At 44.1% G+C, this 20338-nt stretch overlaps 1 protein-coding gene across 2 annotated transcripts in view; it reads left to right on the top strand.

Moving 5' to 3' along the window:
* Window positions 1-20338, top strand: part of LRIG1 (leucine rich repeats and immunoglobulin like domains 1) — a 200040-nt gene that overhangs the window by 147697 nt on the left and 32005 nt on the right. For both annotated transcript variants that reach the window (XM_060239503.1, XM_060239502.1), the window contains exons 5-9: window positions 420-563; window positions 3011-3154; window positions 3765-3908; window positions 6853-6996; window positions 9087-9167. In XM_060239503.1, the coding sequence (XP_060095486.1) occupies window positions 420-563; window positions 3011-3154; window positions 3765-3908; window positions 6853-6996; window positions 9087-9167 (657 nt within the window). The remainder of the gene's footprint in view (window positions 1-419; window positions 564-3010; window positions 3155-3764; window positions 3909-6852; window positions 6997-9086; window positions 9168-20338) is intronic.

The following is a 20338-nucleotide window of genomic DNA, read 5'->3' as shown; positions in this document are numbered from 1 at the left end:
AAATACGTGGCTGTCATTCCCATTTTACGTATGTGGATCTGTGCCTTGAGAGGACACATTGAAGTACTTGTCTCCTAGGTCCAATTAAACTATTCCACCTCTTAAGCCACAGAGCTCTGAGCTGTTTTCTGGTGGGTGTTTGATCTTTGTACTCTACATATCAAATATGGAATTAAATACATGGGCTATTGATTCCACTTGGAAATTAAAGGTGCTGAGATACCTCAGGGGATCTCCTATCATCAGTTGTCTAAATTGTGCTAATGGAAAAAATGGCTTCATTTTGTCTGAAGAGGGGAAAAAGCACACATGATATTTTTCGTGCAATATGTCTAATGTCACCAGCCACTCTGATAAAAAAGTGAACAACTGAGACCTCTGTCATAGCCATTTAAATAACTTGTGATGAATTATTGCAGCTACCTGGGGAGCAACCGAATCAGCACCCTGGAGACTAAGGCTTTTGATAGCCTGTCACGATCCCTGCTAATGCTTCGCCTGAGTAAAAACAGGATTGCCCAGCTTCCTGTTAAGGCATTCAAGCTGTTCAGGCTAACGCAACTGTGAGTAGAAATGTGCACTTTAATTATGGCTAACCAAACTTTATGGAGACAAACATTCCCTGAGGACATGCTCACCAAATGCAATCCTTCTTCACACTGTGCCTATAAAATGTTGAATAAACTATATTTTAATGGACGTATAGTGACACCTAATAAAACAAATTAGGACTTTTTTTTTTGTGTGGCCCTGTGCAGTGTTAGATCATTCCCATAACAAGACACACAAAAGAGAGAGCATTCTTTAATATATAAATTCCAGTGTCATCCCAAGCAGATGAACACCATTCTATGTTCTGTGAGCTTAGACTTCAGTGAACTTTGAAAGGTATAACTCTGATTAAGTTGGCACTGTTAGGGTTTTAGTTGCCTTGAACTTGCAAAACTCATGCCAATATATACATTTATTTTAATTGTCTCCTCCTCCCCTCCCTCTTTTTTCACAAGTCAAAGTGAAGCTAGTCACAGGCCTTTCCTGAACCATGTTGTCAAGACCACACATGAATTTTCAGTGGCAATAAAACAGGCAACAAGGAAAGGCTGTTAAAGTGTACAGTTGACATTTGGACGGTCAAAATGGTGATTTTGATCAGTTAACGTACAGACTGTTGTTTGTTCAGCCAAAGTATAGCATGGGCTGTATTTGATCATAAATATACACCTGCATCTGTGAATGTGCTTTATGTGTCAATAATTGACCTTTGATAATAAGGATTTTCTCTCTAGAAGTTTGGAACCTGACTCATGAAGACTAGAAAGTATTTGGTATCAGATTGTAATCAGTGTTGTACATTTTTTAAAGACAATGTTGATTTATATGAACAGGCACAGTAGAGGTTATAGAATTCCTATGAAATGGAAAATCAGATCATAGCTAGAATTCTGGTCAAGTAGCTGTTTGCTTATCTGTTTTTGATTCCCTCCGGTGTATATCATCTGTTCTCACGATAAATTTAAATTTGCATTCTCCTGTCATGGACTCATGTAAGAAATATTATTGCAAGTCCTAAAGAACACTGCTTTTATAAATGTTTCAGAAGTGCATAGATTATTTAGGGTTAGGTGCTTAGTTCTCATTAAGCTTTCATTAGACTTCTTTAATCACTTTAACATGCTGGAAAATAAAGCCAAACATTGAATCTTATTAAGATATAATAATAAGTAGTAAATTTGTTCAATCTGACTTAGATGGTCCAGCCTAGCTGGATCTTATCAGATTTCAGAAGCTAAGCATAGTTGGCCCTGGCTAGCATTTGGATGGGAGATCACTGAGCAAGTCCAGGGTCGGTTCACAGAGGCAGACAGTGGCAAACAGCTAGTGAACATCTCTTGCCTTGAAAACCCTATGGAGTCATCAAAAATAAACTGTGCCTTGGCAGCACTATCCACCACCCCACCAAACGGATGCAAACTAAGAAAAATATGTTAACTCAGTGCTTCCCCATTTAAAAAATCTGCTAATTCTGAAGATATAAAACTCTTAATCTGGCAGAATCTCTTGTGTGATACAAAAGCTAGCAAATCTCTGCATGGAGAGTCAGTTTGGTGTAATGGTTAAGTGTGCGGACTCTTATCTGGGAGAACCAGGTTTGATTCCCCACTCCTCCACATGCACCTGCTGGCATGGTCTTGGGTCAGCCATAGCTCTGGCAGAGGTTGTCCTTGAAAGGGCAGCTGCTGTGAGAGCTCTCTCCAGCCCCTCCCACCTCACAGGGTATCTGTTGTGGGGGAGGAAGGCAAAGGAGATTGTGAGCCGCTCTGAGACTCTTCGGAGTGGAGGGCGGGATATAAATCCAATATCTTCTTCATCATCTGAAAAAGCAAGATCCTGCCTTACCTACTCCTTGTTTGCAAACACTGGCAGTCCCAGCTATCTACCCTACAGAACAGTACACAGACAACATTTCTGCAAATTAGGGGTAGGTTCACTGATTGAATCTGTCTTGTGATTTTTGCAGGTGTTTTAAATTTCAGTGTAACTGTTTACAGATTGTATGATGTAATGGTTGTGTGTGCTTTAGCCAGAACATGAATACTAGAACTTAACTTTGAAATAACAGGCAGTTTTGCAATTGAAAACATTTATATTCTTTCAGGATTAATAGATAAAACTATTGAATTCTAGAGAGTGTGAACTCTAAGGAGTTTTGATAAGATATAGAAATTAAGTGTAATGTACATTTAAAAGCACAGTCTCATGCATTTTGTGTGTGTGGTTTCTCAGAAGTGTGGCTGAGAGCTGCTATTCTGTTTCCCCCTTTATCACTGCATGTGCTCAAGGTGGAATTTTTTTTAAAAGAAGTGGCCACCCCAGATTACTTTGTGGGGCAGCTGTTGCAGATCCTTGTAGGAAAAATTCAAGGCCTGGCTGTTTGGGTTGTGTGATTGCACTAATGCATTAGAAAAGATAGCCCTGTTTTAACACCCTTCTGTGCTGTTGGTAATTTTAGGGAGTTAAACCGTAATCGCATTCGCTCCATTGAAGGCCTGACATTTCAAGGATTGGACAGCTTAGAAGTACTGAAGCTGCAGCGCAACAACATAAGCAAACTGACTGATGGAGCCTTCTGGGGTCTGGCCAGAATGCAAGTTCTGTAAGTTGAAAGATGGCTGACAATATTTTTCTCCTGACAGGATGCAACAGTCCTCTAGCAGTTTTATTTTTTGATTCATATTCTGCAGATATCTAATGGGCAATCTTTCCATGCCACAATAGTGCTGCATTGGAAGATCTGTGCCTACTAGTTTAGTCTAGAAGACAGGGAAGTTAACATAAATTGATATGTGGTGATCTTACGGGGCCAGTCTTGAGGGAGGTGTTATTGTTTTTAAGTGAGATGGAAACACTTTCTTTTCATTTTGCTTTTAAATTATGGTTATATGGTGGCAGCTGCTGACAAATAAATATTTTAAAAATCAGTACAATCAATCAAAACTCCAGTGGCCAATGAGAAGCCTTGCCGGGCACCTAGCCCCACCCATTTTCTAAAAATACTTAGTGAGTACCAGGAAAGGTGTTGGAAGGCACCATGTGGGGGGGGGACTCCTGGTTCTCTTTAGCTATCACAGCTCATAACCATAGATAGACCTACCCTTTATACAGCTGTCTGAGCTAGCTATCACACCATATTACATTATGTGCATGCATGTTTTAAAGCAGTTCAGCATGTGCACTCAGAATTCTAAAATTTGTTATCTGTTTAGGCATCTGGAACATAACATCCTGACTGAAGTTAATAGCGGCTCCCTGTATGGCCTCTCTTCTCTTCAGCAATTTCATCTGAGTAACAACTTGATATCCCGTATCAGGCCTGATGGATGGAACTTCTGCCAAAAGCTTCATGAGCTGTGAGTTACCAACTTTAAGAAGCACCTGAGATAAAAAGTAGATATTAATGGGCAGGAGTGTGTAATAACTCCTTACTACAAAATAAAAAGGAAAGACGGACATGTGGAGATATGCCCTCTGAACCTTCTGTAATGCCTATAAATTCTGGGTTAAGAAATGTCCTATCAGCTACTCCAATTTGTTGTCTGTTTGTATGATGTTAACCAGGTTGAGAGGTAAAATCTGCTGAGCCTACATGGTTCAAATACATACCAGTGTGGGCATCACCACTGAGAAGCTCACTGCTTTCCTGGACCAGCTGAAATTTCTGTAGTATCAAAGGCCACCCTAGTAAGACCATTTGTTTTGTAATTTCTTCTTAGAGAAGGACAACATACTGCAAAAGGCCAATCTTGTTGGGAGATTTAAATGTTATTTGAAGAACAATTAGTTGTAGAAAAGCAACTTTTTTGTAAGTACTTTGGTTAAGAGTGATAGATAATTACAAAAAAATGGTTAAGGTAATCTTTTTAATTGATCAGGATTTGTTATTACTTAACCTAATGCATAGTTACAGGCGTAATTGTTAACTCAGCTTGTTAACATCTGCTCTTTGTGTGCACAGATTGCCACAATACGATACAGAAAAGGCCTTTGAAATGTTTCACAAACAAAAGTAAAGGCTGTTTTCAAAAACGACACAGTGTCTTTTTGGTCTGCCTTGAATCTTCTCTCTCTTTCTTTAAATATTTGCAAATATGTGACGATGAATAAAATAAATTCAAGTGATAATCCATAGAAACATGGATATTTAGTTAAATCAAGGCATGGATGCTTGTTCCCCTCGGTTTGTGAATAGACTTATCAGTAGATGGGTTGCTAGTGGTTCCTTCTCACCATCTTTATCCTAGAAAAGAATAGTATGTAGTGCTTCTCCCTTAGTAAATGGCCATGACAGGTACTCCTCGTGATGTGAAATGTTGAGTTTTTTTGTTCATTTATTTGTTTTATTTTGCCATGTGAAATATAAGTTGATATGGGATTAACCTGTGGATGTGTGAAGTTCAAAAAGGTTATTTTTAGTTTCTCATATGAAAACAAATGAAATTTCAAGCACTAGCTTGCTATTGGGGTATTGTGGACTTATATTTTAACAGGAACCTTTACAAATCCCCCACAGGGAAAGAAAATCCTTCAAGTTCTAGAAGGAAAATGGTTAGCCCTCCCTGCTTCAGAAGCAGTCCGTAGATGAACAGGCATTAGGAAAGGGGATGAGTTGTCTTAAAAGCAGTGTGATTTTGTGCAAGTATCTAGCTGGTTGTTGCCGTAATGGAAGATATCCTGGAATTTGCTCTTTTTTGACTATTTTTAAATCACGTCAAATAAAACATGCCTGTGAAAGTTCTGTCAGAAAATCCCATACAGAAATCCAAGGGCATTCTCCTCCACTGTTAAATTGAGCATTACATTGGATTGCTTTTCCCCTCCAGCTTTTTTTTTTTTTTTTGGGGGGGGGGGTTCTTTCATTGCAGGTGAGGAAATAATTTTGACTGGCTGCCATTTCTTCATAATTCAACAGTACAACCTCTTTAGAAATGGGTGTACGTTGTCCAATGGCTTCTTGAAAGCCATTAATCTCTTCTGAATTTGTTCCAGAGGTCTCTTAGGTGCGCCACCATTCCTTTGCTTACATTTCCAAAAGGAAGACAGCTTGCCAAGGAAATGACACTCCTAGGACTTAAAATATATGTCTGTTTTAACTTGGGCTTGGGCTTAAGCAGCTAACTTTTCCTGTGCACCTAGATATTATTTTTTTGTTTTGTTTTAAGGTAGGCAACACAAGAACCAAACCTATGAGAGAAACAGGAAGCTCTAGATGTGGACAAAAATTGTGTACTGTTTCTTCTATTATATCCTCTAATATTACCCACAGATTATATGGAGTCTTTCTTTTTAAAAAAACTATCTCATGTTGGTTTTGTGTGAGAAGATGTTGCTCAAAGGCTTTCAGAGTGTGAGGCAAATTTTTCTGGGAAGTACAGACAGCTGCTAGGGAAGGTCCATTTACCTTGACACTCCCATTGTTAGTTGTGAGTGAGCCAGATGGCAGAATGCCAGTTTAGCTCACAAATTCTCTCTCACACAGTACAATGATGGAGACTATTGTGCCCCAAACCACTGTTTGGCTGCCAGTGCTGGGAACTTCTGAGGCAAGACATTGGATAGCGAAGACTTCTGTTTGTCTCTTTTTGTTGTGTGGAGCCTTGAGGAACCTTGTTTTCATTTTCTGGGTTCACTCTGGTAAAGTCTGAGGTCTCAAGGCTAGTTTGCAAGAAGTTCTGTCTCTGCCGTTAACCTGATTTGGTTTGAGTCACAATCTAGATGGGAAACTTCCTTCAAAAGAAACCCCATCTGTCCTATTCTGAGCTTCTTAGAGTGAGAGATACAGATATAATAGCCAAGTAAAATGCACCTATTTTATTCTCCTATAACTTACTTTCCTAGGAGTACGCATTATCCAGCAATATTCAGTTTACTGTTTAGGGTTGCTTCTCAGACTGCTTTAAGCATTTGGATCCGTTTGCACACTGTAAAACTATAGGGCATGTTTATTTTTTCATCTCTGTTCATTTATTTAGAGATCTAAATTCTGCTTTTCCCCCCAGTGGGGATCTGAAGCAGCTTAGCACATTGTTCGCCCCTGCTCCATCTTATCTTCACAGCAACCCTGTGCGGTGGGTTAGGCTGAAAGATTTTGACTGGCCAACTGTAAGCATCCATAGTAGTATACGGGTATTTGTACTCGGGTCTCTGGGATCCTAATTCCACATGCTAGCCACTGCACCACAGTCGTAGACATTTTAGACAGGATACAGATGCTGAGAAGCAACAGGGGCTGTTAGAGCGAGTGAATGAAACCGCCCTCAACTATGACTGATTTCTGTGTTTTTTTCCCATTTTCAGGTCACTCTCATTTAACAACCTAACCAGACTGGATGAAGGCAGTCTGGCAGACCTGGGCGGACTGCAGATTCTACAGCTCAGCCACAACTCCATCAGCCACATCGCTGAGGGAGCGTTCAAGGGACTGAAAAGCCTGCGAATTCTGTATGTTCTTTGGATTTTTCCTTTTTGGGATGGCCAGAGGTGGTCCCTTAGGAAAGCAAAAGTAGTTGTTCCTTCCCTAAGACACAAAACCAAATATGTGAACGTGGTTGACCTTTGTTGCAAAGTGCACGTGGCCAATGATTGTCCTGCAGCCTTCTTTGTAGCTAAGATAGGTCCCTGTTCAGGTTTTCACCATACTTGGTATTATGACTCTACAGAGAGCATTCTACTACTGGGCTTGATGCTTCCATTTGTTTTCAGTTGGGATGCATGGGAACTAGTAACACTGCTTCCTTCTTTCCCACCATTTGTCTTGGCTTTTAATGTCTCAGGATTATGCATGCACGATTATTAATCCTCCAGTGTCATAAAATCTGTAGTGCCAGTTTTCCAGCAACGCTTTTGCTTCCTGGCCAGAAATCATGTGATAGACAAGTTTAAAAAAAAAAAAGAGCTAGTGAAACACACTCAGTGTTTCTTCCCTTCCCTTTCCTTTCTTCCTTAGCCCTGTTAAAGCTTGGTTTAATTGAACTTCCCTTCTTGGTTACCGCACTGTGCAGTCATTTATTCCTTTTATTGAATGAAGGGAGGAAGCACTTTTATGTTGCTTCGCCTTTCCCAGAACCATCTTTCCATCTCCATGCACCCTTTCAGAAAGGGCCTTCTCCTAGGCAGCTGGCACAGGAAAAGGACTCGGGACTTTCCCAAACCCCAGAAGGGTGTTTGGATTGCAGCTCATTCTGATCTTCTTTTGTGTCCTGTGCCCAGAGAGGAGGGGAAGGGTGGGAGAGTGAGCTCTAATTGAATCAAGAGCAAGGCCCATTGGGTCCTGCACCTGGTGAAAAAGAGCTGGGCATGCTTTAATTACGGCCTATTGTTGGCGAGCCTTTGGTGGGTGTGAAAGTGCTGAAATGCGAAGCTATTCAAATAGAGGTCAGGCCTGGGGACCTCACAGCAGAATGATTAACAAGGCAGTAGGCATTCAGGGCCAGCCAGCCAGAAAGAATAGGAAATTGGCAACAGGGGCTGGGAGAAAAGCAAAGTGAATGCAAAAGAAAGCTGGACCAGAATGCTGAATCCCTACACTTTTCTGTGTGAAAGTCTTCTCCCCTTTTCCCCCCATTGTTATTAAAAGACATTTTGGCTTCTTTTGCAGGGAGGACCCCCCCTCCCCGCGGCATAGCAACAAGTCATGCTCTTTTCCCTCTTCTTTTATGGAAGATACAGTGTAAAGATCAATTAACAAAAAGGTCATTACAGAACTCTCACATACACATAAGCTTTCAAAGCTGGGGACGGGGGAAAGCCCTACTAGAGAGCAGTGAAGTAAACTTTGGTTTTGTAGCTTCTCTAAAGACAGACATTTTACCTAATGACAGATGTAGAAAATGGGGAGGATGCTTCACTGAGGTAAAAAAGCAGCACCTGTATTATACGTAGAGTCAGTAGTCAAATACATGTGACTCAAAGAAATTAAAGTTTACCAGTATCCCTGCTGAGTTGTGACCCTGGTCTCACAGCTTGTTGTCATTTAAAGACTCTTCTCCCACTCCCCCCCTTCCCACCCCCCACTGCTTCACCATAACCTATTGTGTTGATTACATTATTTTGTTGACTTCTGACCGCCCACAGATCTTTCCAACAGCCACATCTGCATCTTCTGGAATGTGAGCCTTGAGCTCTGGAAAAACGATTGTGGCTTAATTTTTCATTTCCCAGTTTTGGTCTAATTTGGAATGCATCTCCCCTTCCCCCAAATCCCTTCATTGCTCTGAAACAGCAAGAATGGATTGGCCACTGGAAGGGAGAAAAACTGGAAATCCATGTCAGATTTTAAATTAAAGATCTTTGGAAGCTTTCATTGAGAGAAAACAATATGGAAGAGGCCAGTTCTAGTCAATTAGAGTAAATTATCTTTGATTTCCCTGAGAGTACTAGCCATTCTATTTTTTTTTTTTAAAGCTTTATACTCTCAGGACAAAAGAGGAGGCCTTTGATAAACTCATCCTAAAGATTACCCTTTGAATCTTTTAATGTTGAGCTTGCAAACCGGGAAATTGATTGTGAGATTTCTTTTGTCTTCTCTCCAGGGATCTGGACCATAATGAGATTTCAGGCACAATAGAAGACACCAGTGGGGCCTTTACAGGTCTGGAAAACCTAAACAAGCTGTGAGTATCAAAAATACAGACTGATCGATTGATTGATCTGTCTGTCCGTCCGTCTGTCTGTTGTCATTTTGCTTAGTGTATATTTTATAAGGATAAAAAGAGGAATACCTGATCTTGTAAATGCCAAATAATAAATTAGTCACAAAAAAAGCAATTTGATTTCTTAGTAAATTGATAATTAAGTGATATGCAGCATGTTCTCAACAAATGCCAGTAAACGTGACTGAGATTTCTGCACTGCAGAATTCACTTATGTTCACACGCTCATTTCACCAGTAATGCAACATCTTATGTTTTTGAGGACAACTCTGTGAGCTGTTTCTCAAAGTTCAGGACGGTTTAAGAGTCTTATGTGGAGCAACCTCTTCTGAAGAGAAAAAGGAAACCGAGTGCGTTGAGAAAATCATACATCTTAATGATATTGTGTGTTGTGTGCATATATGCAGACTGAAGTGGCACCAGGCATTCAGAACTTTTTTAAAAAATCAAAGGACCATTTAGAAAATATTTGTTCTCTTTGCAGCAGGAAAATACTGAGGATAACAGAGACTTAATTTCACAAAACCAGTTGGTGAGCCTCAGGCATAGAATTCTTAGTGCAAACATGCCTTGATTGCTCCTGTTTGTACCATTTTGCAGCAGGGAAACGCTGAAGGCTGAGAAATAAATGCTTTTGTGAAACCAGCATGTAAATTTCTGCTTGGGAATTCTAAGAACAAACACAGGCTTTTCTTTTCAACTGTCTTCGTTCCATTTTACAGCACTTAAGGTTGCATTCAGATTTTATAAAGAAATATCAGTTTGTGATGGGGAGAAAAAACAAACCAGAAAAATACTGGGGCTTGTCTGCTCCTTCATTCTCTCATGTGTGATGCAGAGAAGACTTTCTGGTTTGTAACAAATGCTGGTGTGTTGTGACATCTAAATTGGGTAAAGCTGAGGTTTGTTCTCATGCCTTCACACCCAGGATTGAACCGAAATGAAAACAGTGGCTACCAGTCAGAGGGCCAATATAGCAGCAGATCTGTAAAATACCAGATAGCTGGAGTCTCAAGTTCTGGATTTGTAACAAGCAGTAATATATAATAAGCTAGTGAGAAGCAGATGGTAGAATTTGGTTTCTAAAATCCTTTCAAAGGTGAGGCAGGATCCAAGTCCAGTAGCACCTTAAACAGCAACATGATTTCCAGGGTATATAAGCTTTTGAGAATCAAAACTCCCTTTGGCAGATTCAAGAAGAAGGCAGCTTTGACTTTCGAAACTTATACTTTGGAAATCTCACTGGTCTTTTAGATGCTACTGGGCTGGAATCTTGCTATTCCATTAGAGATCAACATGGCTGCCCACCTGACACTTTGAAAAGGTAGACCAAGATGGGTGTAAGGCAAGAGGTTATACAAGATAAGATCACACCTCCAGTGTTCTCTCTAAGCTGAGTTAGCGTGAGCTAGTTCAAAGATTTTTAGCCTCCAGCTAACATATTTTTATCTTAGCTCAGGAAGGATGACCCCAGAGCACAATAAATTATGCAGTAGCTCACAACTTAATGCCAGTAGCTCACAACTTTAATACCAATAGCTCACGAAGTAGAATTTTTGCTCACAAGACAGTTTAGAGGGAACATTGCACACCCCTAGGGGAAATTTGCTGAAGCTAAGTGGTAAAAATTTAAGAAAACTTCAGATTAGGCAGTAGCTAGGGGTTAAGCAGAATGCAGGAGTTGGTGAGTATAGGACATCTGGATTTTGAGAACAAGACAAACCACTGGGCAGCTCATAAAGGAACTCTCACAAGTGGTGACCAAACTCCCTGTGGTCACTTCTGGTTACAGGAAACCTATCAGAGAGCACATAGGTTTCTTGCATTTGGCAAGAAACGGTTCACTCCACACACATCCTAGGTCAGGGCTGGAAAGAAAAACATCAGTGTAGCACTCTTTGATACTTTACAGCCATTTTGACCCCCATTTTGCCTCTCCGACGAGGTGGGATGGACTTTCAACTATGAAATTGTTAGCCCTCTGTTAAGTTGCTAAACAACCACACAAGGCCCCAGAATTTTCTTACCTGGAAGGCAGCTCCTCTCCCTTGCCCTTTCCCCCGGAAAAAGTCAGTGAACAACTAATCCCCCTTCTCTTTCTCCCCTTCCCTTTAGTGCAGAAATTGGCACCAAGTATTGCTAGTGAGGCACCAAAGTGTCAACTACTGGGGTTAGCTCAGCAAGTCTGTACCAGAAAACTCATTCCGCTTAATCAACAGCTGCACCTGGTGTAGTTAAATACTCACACATATCACGTACGATTTTGATCACTGTTTATTTTAGTTCATATTTTTTTGATTATTGCCATTTTTCACCCCACACATCTTTACAACCTTTCATTAAAAAGCCATTAGAAAAAAAACACTGACCTCCATATGGAAAACATTGCTTTTCCTCAAGCGGGGATCTTGTGTTTAAGCTGTCAAATGGCAGGCATTTAAATGCATTAGCATAAAGTGTGTGTGGGGGGGAGGAAGGGGTGAGAGAAGCGGACACTTAGGAGGAAACCTTCAAATGAATTAATAATTACCTCAGCTCTTTGGAGATTGCTTTGAAAGCTGCTCCTTTTTTGATCTGTTGTGAATAAACTTGTGAAAGGGCCAAGCCATGAGGGCTGCAGTGCCTTGTTCAGCATATTGAAGGTGTTAAACTGGGGAAAGGGGGCCAAGCCAAGCCACTAGACTTCTCTGAATTATATATGAGGCTCTCCACTCTGGCAAAAACAGGCCTAAATTAAAACACTGCTTCCAACGAGTGATTAGGAAAAAAAATAAAACACTACTTGGCATGGCTGGAGTCACTGGAGATACTAGTCCCTAATCCACCCCTGACCCCCTAATTATTCAGACCATTAAATTTAACTCTCCTTGCTTCTCTCCCTCCCCTCCCCCAGCTCACTCAAGCTTGATTTAAACATGATGTTGGTGAGGCAAAAGAATGCACCTGCATAGCTGGTTTACATGGGTAGCAGCACAGTTCAAGCAAGATGACGCACAAGTGCAAACTTCTATAGAAAAGTGCTCCCCCACCCCGCTCATCATGTTTAAATGAGCCCCTGATTTAGAGCAGAAAAGTGAGGGCGACAGAATGGGAGAACTTTTCCAGCAGGTGCAAAGCTTGACAGGAGTGGAAAATGACATCTCACTAATAAAGAGAAACGCACTTAGGACAGGTGCGCTTCTAAGGCCGTTCAGTTTCCGTTGTGAACTTGGGGCTCCCACTGGTTTTCCTTTGATGGTGGAGTGGGTTTATGTCTTCCAGAAGAGCAAATGGGCTGTGTTTATGGAACCACTGACATATCTTTTCTCAAGCACCAAAGTTCTTTTTCCAAGGAAGTCATTGCCTTTTGTTTAGTAGTTTACTCAGTGGAAAAGAGTTTCTGTCAAGGAAAGCATTGTTGCTGTGAAAGAATTATGAGACTATTATGATGAGGATTCTATAGTGTTGGCTTGTCTTCAAAACACATGAGGGGAAGAAGGGAAGAGAGGACTGACAGTGTAGCACATCTCTGAGACATAATGTAAGTTATTGCAGCTGCTGCTTTGCATCTCAGCTAATTTCCCGACATTGCTTCACCATCTGCTTCTCAGTACAGCTGTACAGCAGGATCTAAGGAATTGTTTTCTCAAAGATAATTCCAACTAAGTTATGGGACACCTACCACAGGAGGCTCCTCATGTGCTATGGTCATCAAGTAGAGCCCTTCTTCAAGGGTTGAGATTTGTGGCTGGTGCAAAGAATAGAGCTTCTTTTTTCAAAAAAGCAAAACAAAGCCTTTTGAAACTCCCTTCTTCAAGAGGTTTCAAAGGGTCTGCTTGGTTCCCCACACACAAAAAAGTGAAAATCGGTGTAACATAATACTTCTTCCCTTGAGACACTGAGTTAAATAACAGATGAATGAGCTGAAGCACACTCACAGCAAGGAAAATGATATCAATATATTTCCTCCAGGTGGAACTGGGGATTGGAAACACGGGATAAGGAAGCAAGGTCCAAAAACTCAGCCAAGCTGAGAGAAGACCTAATATGCAGTTCATACTCATAAAGAGGAAGGGGAGTCTGAGAAGCCCACATGATGTCATGGAGCCTTTCCTTTTTGGTTTACCATCACATATTTATTTTACTTAAAACATTTTATATTGTTTTTCCACTCAGACAGTGATTCCCAAGGTAGTGAACAATCAAAGAACATTAAAATAAACTTCTGAAATATATACATAAGAACAAAACACATAAAAGAAATGGATGGTCAGTGCCAAATGGAATGCCAAATGAAGCAAAAAATCTTCATCCACCAACGAAAGACTGTACTTGGAGGACAGTTGAACTATTTCAAAAGGAATTTCATAATTTTTATGTCACAATGGCGAAGGCCCTTTCTCAGGTTGTCCCCTGTCTAGCCTCTGATGGCGAGGGTATTCAGTCTGAAGAAGACTGTAGTCAGGCCTCAGATTCAGCAGGAGCTCATAGGAGCGCAGCTCCTGAACCTTTCTGAGGGTTCCCCCTCTTTTTCTTCACCTACCTTGTCCATTGAATAGTAGGTGCAGCTGCATAACAGTCCCTGAATTAGGAGAGCGGGCAGCCAGCCAGCCACCAGGAGCTTTGCCACGCCCCCAGCAGCCCTCATTAACCTCTGGAGAAGCCCGCACCACCCTTTCTTCATTTCTTATGTGATTTTGGGTGGCATTTTTGACGGGGGGGGTGCAGCTCAGGAAAGCCCCAGGCAAGCAGGGCCTGCTTGGGCTGGCTGGATCTCTAGCCAGCTCAAGCAGGCCTCGTTCACCCAGGGCTCTCCTTTCTTGCAGAAGGTTGCTTTTGGCGGGGTGGTGGTGGTGGCGACATATGCTAATGAGTTATGCTAATGATCTCCGCCACCTGTTTTTCTACAAAATGACCCCTGATAGTAGTGGCTGAGTAAGCATATGGGAATAGGTAGCCTTGAAGGTATGCTAGCCCCAAGTCTGTTCAGGGCTTTAAAAGTCAAATACCAGCATCTTGAATTCAGCCCAGGAACAAATTGGGAGCCATTTTTTGCTTAGGGAACATGAGTGGGCAGGCAATTTGGTGGGTCTGTTTTCCTTTACCCCAAGAAGCAGGTATTGTGTGTCCCTTTGAAGGAGCAGGGGAGAGAAGAGGTGGAACAGCTAGTAGACAGAAGAGATTGTAGCCACAAAGACTGAGAAAACAGCTCTATTAGTCAGGAAGGACTATTCTGACTACATTGCAATGAGTAATCACATGGCTCCATCTCCCTGCTGCATTATTATGGGTTTGAATTTGATTTGATAAATACTTTGGAGAACTAAAAGAAATACAATTGAAGACAGGTTTATTTCTCCCCCTTGCACTTGAGGGGAGGGGGCAGAACTCTGCCCTTCAGCCCATATTGGTAGAACCACCCCTGGAATAACTCGTAGAAATTTTCAGCCAAGGTGCTAAGAAGTCCCTTGTCAGAAAGTTGGCTTTCTCACAGATCTACATTTCCCATTCTCACAAGTCTACAGTTCCCAGTGTTCCTTTGAGGAAAACACTGACAATTAAATCAGTTTTTAAATTTGAAGTGCAGACATGACCTAACTTCATCACTGTGCAACAGTGGAATAAAATGAAGAGTAGAACCTCGACTTGTAATGATTTAAACCAGGGATTCCCAGACATCTTTGACAAGCTCCCACTGTGTCACTACTACTTCAGAAGTTCAGGCTCTGACGAGCTCTTCTCCTGGGCCTTTTTTTTCCCTTGCTGCATTTGTTTTCAACCTCTGGGACAGACATCCAGTTTTGAAATTCTGTGTGGATGTAATAGTGGATTGCATATAATACACAGATATTTCTTGGAAAACAGACATGTGAATTGTAGAAACTGTACAGTATTTACTTCAATGCTTTCTGTTTTGGATTAAAGCAAGAAACAGCTATGAGGCACAAGCCTAGGCAAGGCCCTTGTTGGTTTATGTGGGATAGTAGGTTTATGCAGCCAAGGTGCAATTTCCTGCAGAGTACATGAGTTTGCCAACTTCTCATCTGATCCAGTAGGTTTAACTGGGTGTGCCTGAGAACTAAAGTTTCCAGGAAAGGCATATCTGAAAGTTGTACCGTGTGTTCTTGGTGGAAGTGGTTACACGTGCAGATTACTTAAAGAATTGCCTGTGATACCGGTGATAATTTTTTTACTCTTATAACCTGTTTCAGCAGCTCTTCCCAACTCTCACAACTGGCAAAATATGCATCTCACACATTACCATAATTACTTTGTCATGAATGCACTTTGCAAAACATGTCATATCATTTTATGTCAGTAGACCCCGTTGCTGATCTGCACATCGGCATTTGTTTCTGGGAGTTGCATTGGGTTGACTGACACTCTATGCCATTTTCCATTTCTGTAAGAACCACTTTCATGCCACAGAAGGGCCTTCAGCCTTCCCTCCTGTGCTGGATTTCACCGCCCCCTCATGCCAAAATGGCCACCATTGGAGTGCCCAGTTTGTTTTTTCTGTGCCAAAATGGCCACCATTGGGGAGCCCTGTTTGTTCCAATGTGAGACTCCATTTGCTGTTGTCATTGCAGGTGGAGCTCTATATTGCAGGGGTGGCCAACGGTAGCTCTCCAGATGTTTTTATCTACAACTCCCATCAGCCCCAGCCATTGGCTATGCTGGCTAGGGCTGGTGGAAGTTGTAGGCAAAAAACGTCTGGAGAACTACCGTTGGCCACCCCTGCTATATCGAGATAAATAGTGCCTCCCTGTGACCATATTGGCTCGAGAAAACAGCACGGGAGGGAAGGCTGAAACCTATCTTCCCTCTGCACTGTACTCCTGAGCTGATTTAGGTCCAGGAACACTTGGAAATGTTAGCTCCCTAAAGTCACGTGCGGCTGCCAGTTGAGTTGGGAGCTCTCAGCCATGCATATCATGTATATCTTCTAGTCTGGCCCTTAGACCCCAGCAATTAAAAGCCAGCAAAAGTAGAGAAATTTGGGCAGCATTTTCCAGTTGTGGCTCTCTGTCATGAGTCCTGATGAGGAGGAGCTGGAAGAGTTAACAGACCTGGAAGAGTTGCCAGCCAGTTCCTCAGCTGAACAAACAGCAGCTGGCCTATCAATCACTCTCCAGGTACCAGTGTCAGCTGTTGATGATCAGTCTCCTCCAAGCTCTCCTCCTCCCATCTCAAGAGTTCGAAGCAGGCTCCGGAAAGAATTTTCAGAGCGAAGACATGAGGCACGCCGATGCTTCAGATCTCTCATCCCTGAGTTCTAGCAGAGTCACTGCCACCCAGGGAGCAGCCTGATTGAGACTCCCATATAGCTCCCACCCAGGACCTGGTAACCTTGTGGAAGCAACAAGTCTATTTTCTGGCTTGCATCCACGCTCCTTCCTGATCCTGGCCTGCTTGATTTCCTAGGCACCCTGACCTTTTGGCTTTTGGACATTGACTTCTGATTCCGGTTTGTGATTCTGCATTGGTGACTTGGATCCTGCTTGACTTCCTGGGCTTTGACCTTGGATTGGCTTTGGACTCCTGCCTGCCTGTACCCTGAGAACATGACAGATTGCTTCCAGCCTCACACACTCACTCCACAAGATGGATGAGGAGGCAAGCAGAGGCTAAGGGCAGCTAGCAGCCTTGCTCACTCAGGTACAGCACCTCACTCAAATGGTGGCTCACCTACAACAGCAGCAGCAGCAAGCCACTGTCGCTGCCCCACCCAAGTGCCCAGTGCTTTCCCCAGAGAAGTTCACTGGGAAGGTGGAGGAGTTTCCTGCGTTCCTGGCACAGTGCAAACTGTATATTGAATTACGTGCCAGAGACTTCCCCAATGACAAGACCAAGGTACACTTCATTGTCAGCCTCTTAAAGGGGCAGACAGCTAAATGGGCTACCCCCTTGCTTCTAGCCCCATCGTCCCTGCTGACTGACTACCAGGGCTTCATGGATCATATGGCGGTAGCCTTTGCTAACCCCCAGCAAGCAACCACCGCCAATCAGAAGTTCCGGACCCTGAAGCAGGGTTTTCCAGTACTCCACCGAGTTCAAGCTTCTGGCCCAAGACCTGGCCTGGAATGAGGCTGCTCTCATGGACCAGTATATGGAGGAGCTGGCTTACGAAGTCCTTGATGAGCTAATCACACTGTGTCTCCGCATCGATGGCCACCTGGAAAGTCGCTGCCAAGCACGAAGCAGCTCCCGTCCATCTCAGCTGCCCTGCCGCCTAGCAAAGGTGACAACCTCGATGCACACCAGTCCCGAGACTGACAACCCTGAGCCCATGCAACTCAGGGCTGCACAGCCGCGACTCACCCCCAAGGAAAAAGCACAGCGCCACTCACAGAATCTCTGCCTGTACTGTGGAGGGACGGGACACTTCTCCTCCGGCTGACCCGCCAAGCACACCCAGCCCAGTACCGTGCTGCCAGTAAAAGACCAGCCCCAAGTCTGAGTGGACCCCCCAACTTGAGGCACCTAGCCGGGTCCCCTGAAGCCTACATTACCGGCCAAGACCCCTGGGCTCAGCAACGCCTCCTGGAAGTGCAAGATGGCCTGGCTGGGGACCTCTCTACCCGCCAAGGTCTCTTCCTGCATCGTGGGCGCTTATACGTGTCTCCAGGGACCCTCCAGGCCTGACCCACCTGACCCACGACTCCCCTCCTGCGGGGCACTTCGGCCAACGCAAGACCCTACACCTGCTCACGCGGGAGTTCTGGTGGCCTCACATCCGTACCGACGTGGCCCGCTATGTCATTCCTGTGAGGTCTGCCGGTGGGCCAAGGATGTACCGGCCAAGCCCCCAGGGCTTTTGCATCCCCTACCCACACCTTCAGGACCCTGGGACACCATCTCCCTGAACTTTATCACCGAGCTTCCCAGGTTCAAGGGGCACACTTGCATCCTGATGTTGGTGGACCTTTTTAGCAAGATGGCTCACTTTGTTTCATGTCCCAAGCCACCCACGGCTCCTGAAACAGCCCAGCTCTACCTCCAGCATGTCTTTCGCCTGCACGGGCTCCTGGCACACTTGTTCTCAGACTGAGGCCCCCAGTTCACCTCCCGATTCTGGCAAGCCCTGCACTCCAGGTTAGGCACCCAGGTGCATTTGTTCTCAGCGTACCATCCCCAAACGGATGGGCAGACCAAACACACCAATGCCACGCTGGAACAATACCTGCATTGTTACACCAGCTACCAGTAGGATGACTGGGCTACCTTGCTACCCCTGGCCAAGTTTGCCTACAACAACACTGTACATGCATCCACGCAACAGACCCCATTTGCTGCCACCTATGGGTACTACTCTTGCTTCTTCCCTGCAGTCCTCCCCCCACAGCAGTCCCTGCTGTTGATTTGCACCTGCAGGAACTCCGGGCTCTCCAGGACTTGCTCCAAGAGCAGTTCCTACAGGCTAAAGAGGCCTACAAGACAGCTGCTGCCCGAAAGCGACAGGTGGGGCTCCCACTGAAGCCCGGGTACCATGTCTGGCTCTCCACCCGTTTCCTGCGTCAGCCTGGCCGGTCTCGCAAGCTGAACCCTCACTTCGCGGGGCCTTACCTGATCATGGACCAAATCAACCCCGTTGCTTTCCGGCTACAGCTGCCAGCCACCCTCTGCATCCACCCAGTCTTCCACAGGTCCCTCCTTGTTCCTGCTACACCACCAGATCCCATCTGACCGCTGCTTCCAGCGCTGCTGCCTCCTGTCCTGGTCGATGACGAGGAGGAATACGAGGTCCACCAGCTCCTGGACTCCCGAATCCACCGCGGTGACCTCCAGTACCTCATGGACCATTCATGGGAACCCGCGGACAACCTACATGCCCCTGACCTCATGCAGCAGTTCCACATGGCCTACCCTGACCAGCCTGGCCCATCGGTGGGGGGGGGGTCCTGCGGTGGGGGATAGTGTCATGAGCCCTGACGAGGAGGAGCTGGAAGGGTTAACTGACCTGGAAGATTTGCCAGCCAGTTCCTCAGCTGAACAAACAGCAGCTGGCCCATCAATCACTCTCCAGACACCAGTGTCAGCTGTTGACAATCAATCTCCTCCAAGCTCTCCTCCTCTCATCTCAAGAGTTTGAAGCAGGCTCTGGAAAGAACTTTCAGAGCGAAGACATGAGGCACGCCAATGCTTCAGATCTCTCAGCCCTGAATTCTAGCAGAGTCACTGCCACCCAGGGAGCAGGCTGATTGAGATGCCCGTATAGCTCCCACTCAGGACCTGGTAACCTTGTGGAAGCAACAAGTCTATTTTTTGGCTTGCATCCACACACCTTCCTGATCCTGATCTGCTTGATTTCCTTGGCACCCTGACCTTTTGGCTTTTGGACATTGACTTCTGATTCCGGTTTGTGATTCTGCATTGGTGACTTGGCTCCTGCTTGACTTCCTGGACTTTTACTTTGGACTGGCTTTGGACTTCTGCCTGCCTGCACCCTGAGAACGTGACTCTCTCTATTTTCTTGAGAATTCAAACTAGACTCATGTAATGCAACAGAAGGGTAGAAATGAATGCATTTTGGACTGTAATACGATTCCAGTATTTTGTGCTTTATTTAAAAGTACATTTCTGGCCTAGGGGGCGTCAGAGCCGACGACAATGGCCGCTTAAACCTTTATCTCCGATCTCCCTCTCCACCAGAACTCCTTATCTTAGTGATCACCTGATCTTCAGCTTACTTGTTATGGGCAAACTGAAACCTGAGACCTCAGCTCCACACACAGCGATTTCTAAAGGAATCCCCAACTTCTTTCCCAAACTACAGCCTTTTCTAGCCCTGATGGACAGACTGACGGAAACAGTAAAAATGGCAACGGAGGGCGCTACTGGTTTCCTGCCTTCTCCCTCAACATCGGATAGTACATTGGAGGCAATGTTTCTCAGATTTGAAGCTAAAATTGTAGACAATATGAAATATCTGATCACTCCACTGACAGATAGATTGCTTCCTTACAACTCTACCTTGACACAGTGAGTGAAACAGCTGACAACATGAGAGATCTTAGTCTCCATTTACAACAAGATGTTAAATCACTGCAGTCTGACAATAGTAGCCTCCGTGAGAGAGTGCTTAGCCTAGAAGCCCCTACTCAATGCCCTAATTTGAAATTTCATGGTTTTAAAGTAGATATTGTCTTTTC

Source organism: Heteronotia binoei, chromosome 5, assembly GCF_032191835.1.
Source record: "Heteronotia binoei isolate CCM8104 ecotype False Entrance Well chromosome 5, APGP_CSIRO_Hbin_v1, whole genome shotgun sequence".
NCBI classification, from domain to species: domain Eukaryota; kingdom Metazoa; phylum Chordata; class Lepidosauria; order Squamata; family Gekkonidae; genus Heteronotia; species Heteronotia binoei.
Note: the sequence above shows the minus strand (reverse complement) of the source record. Positions and strands in the feature narration are given on the sequence as shown.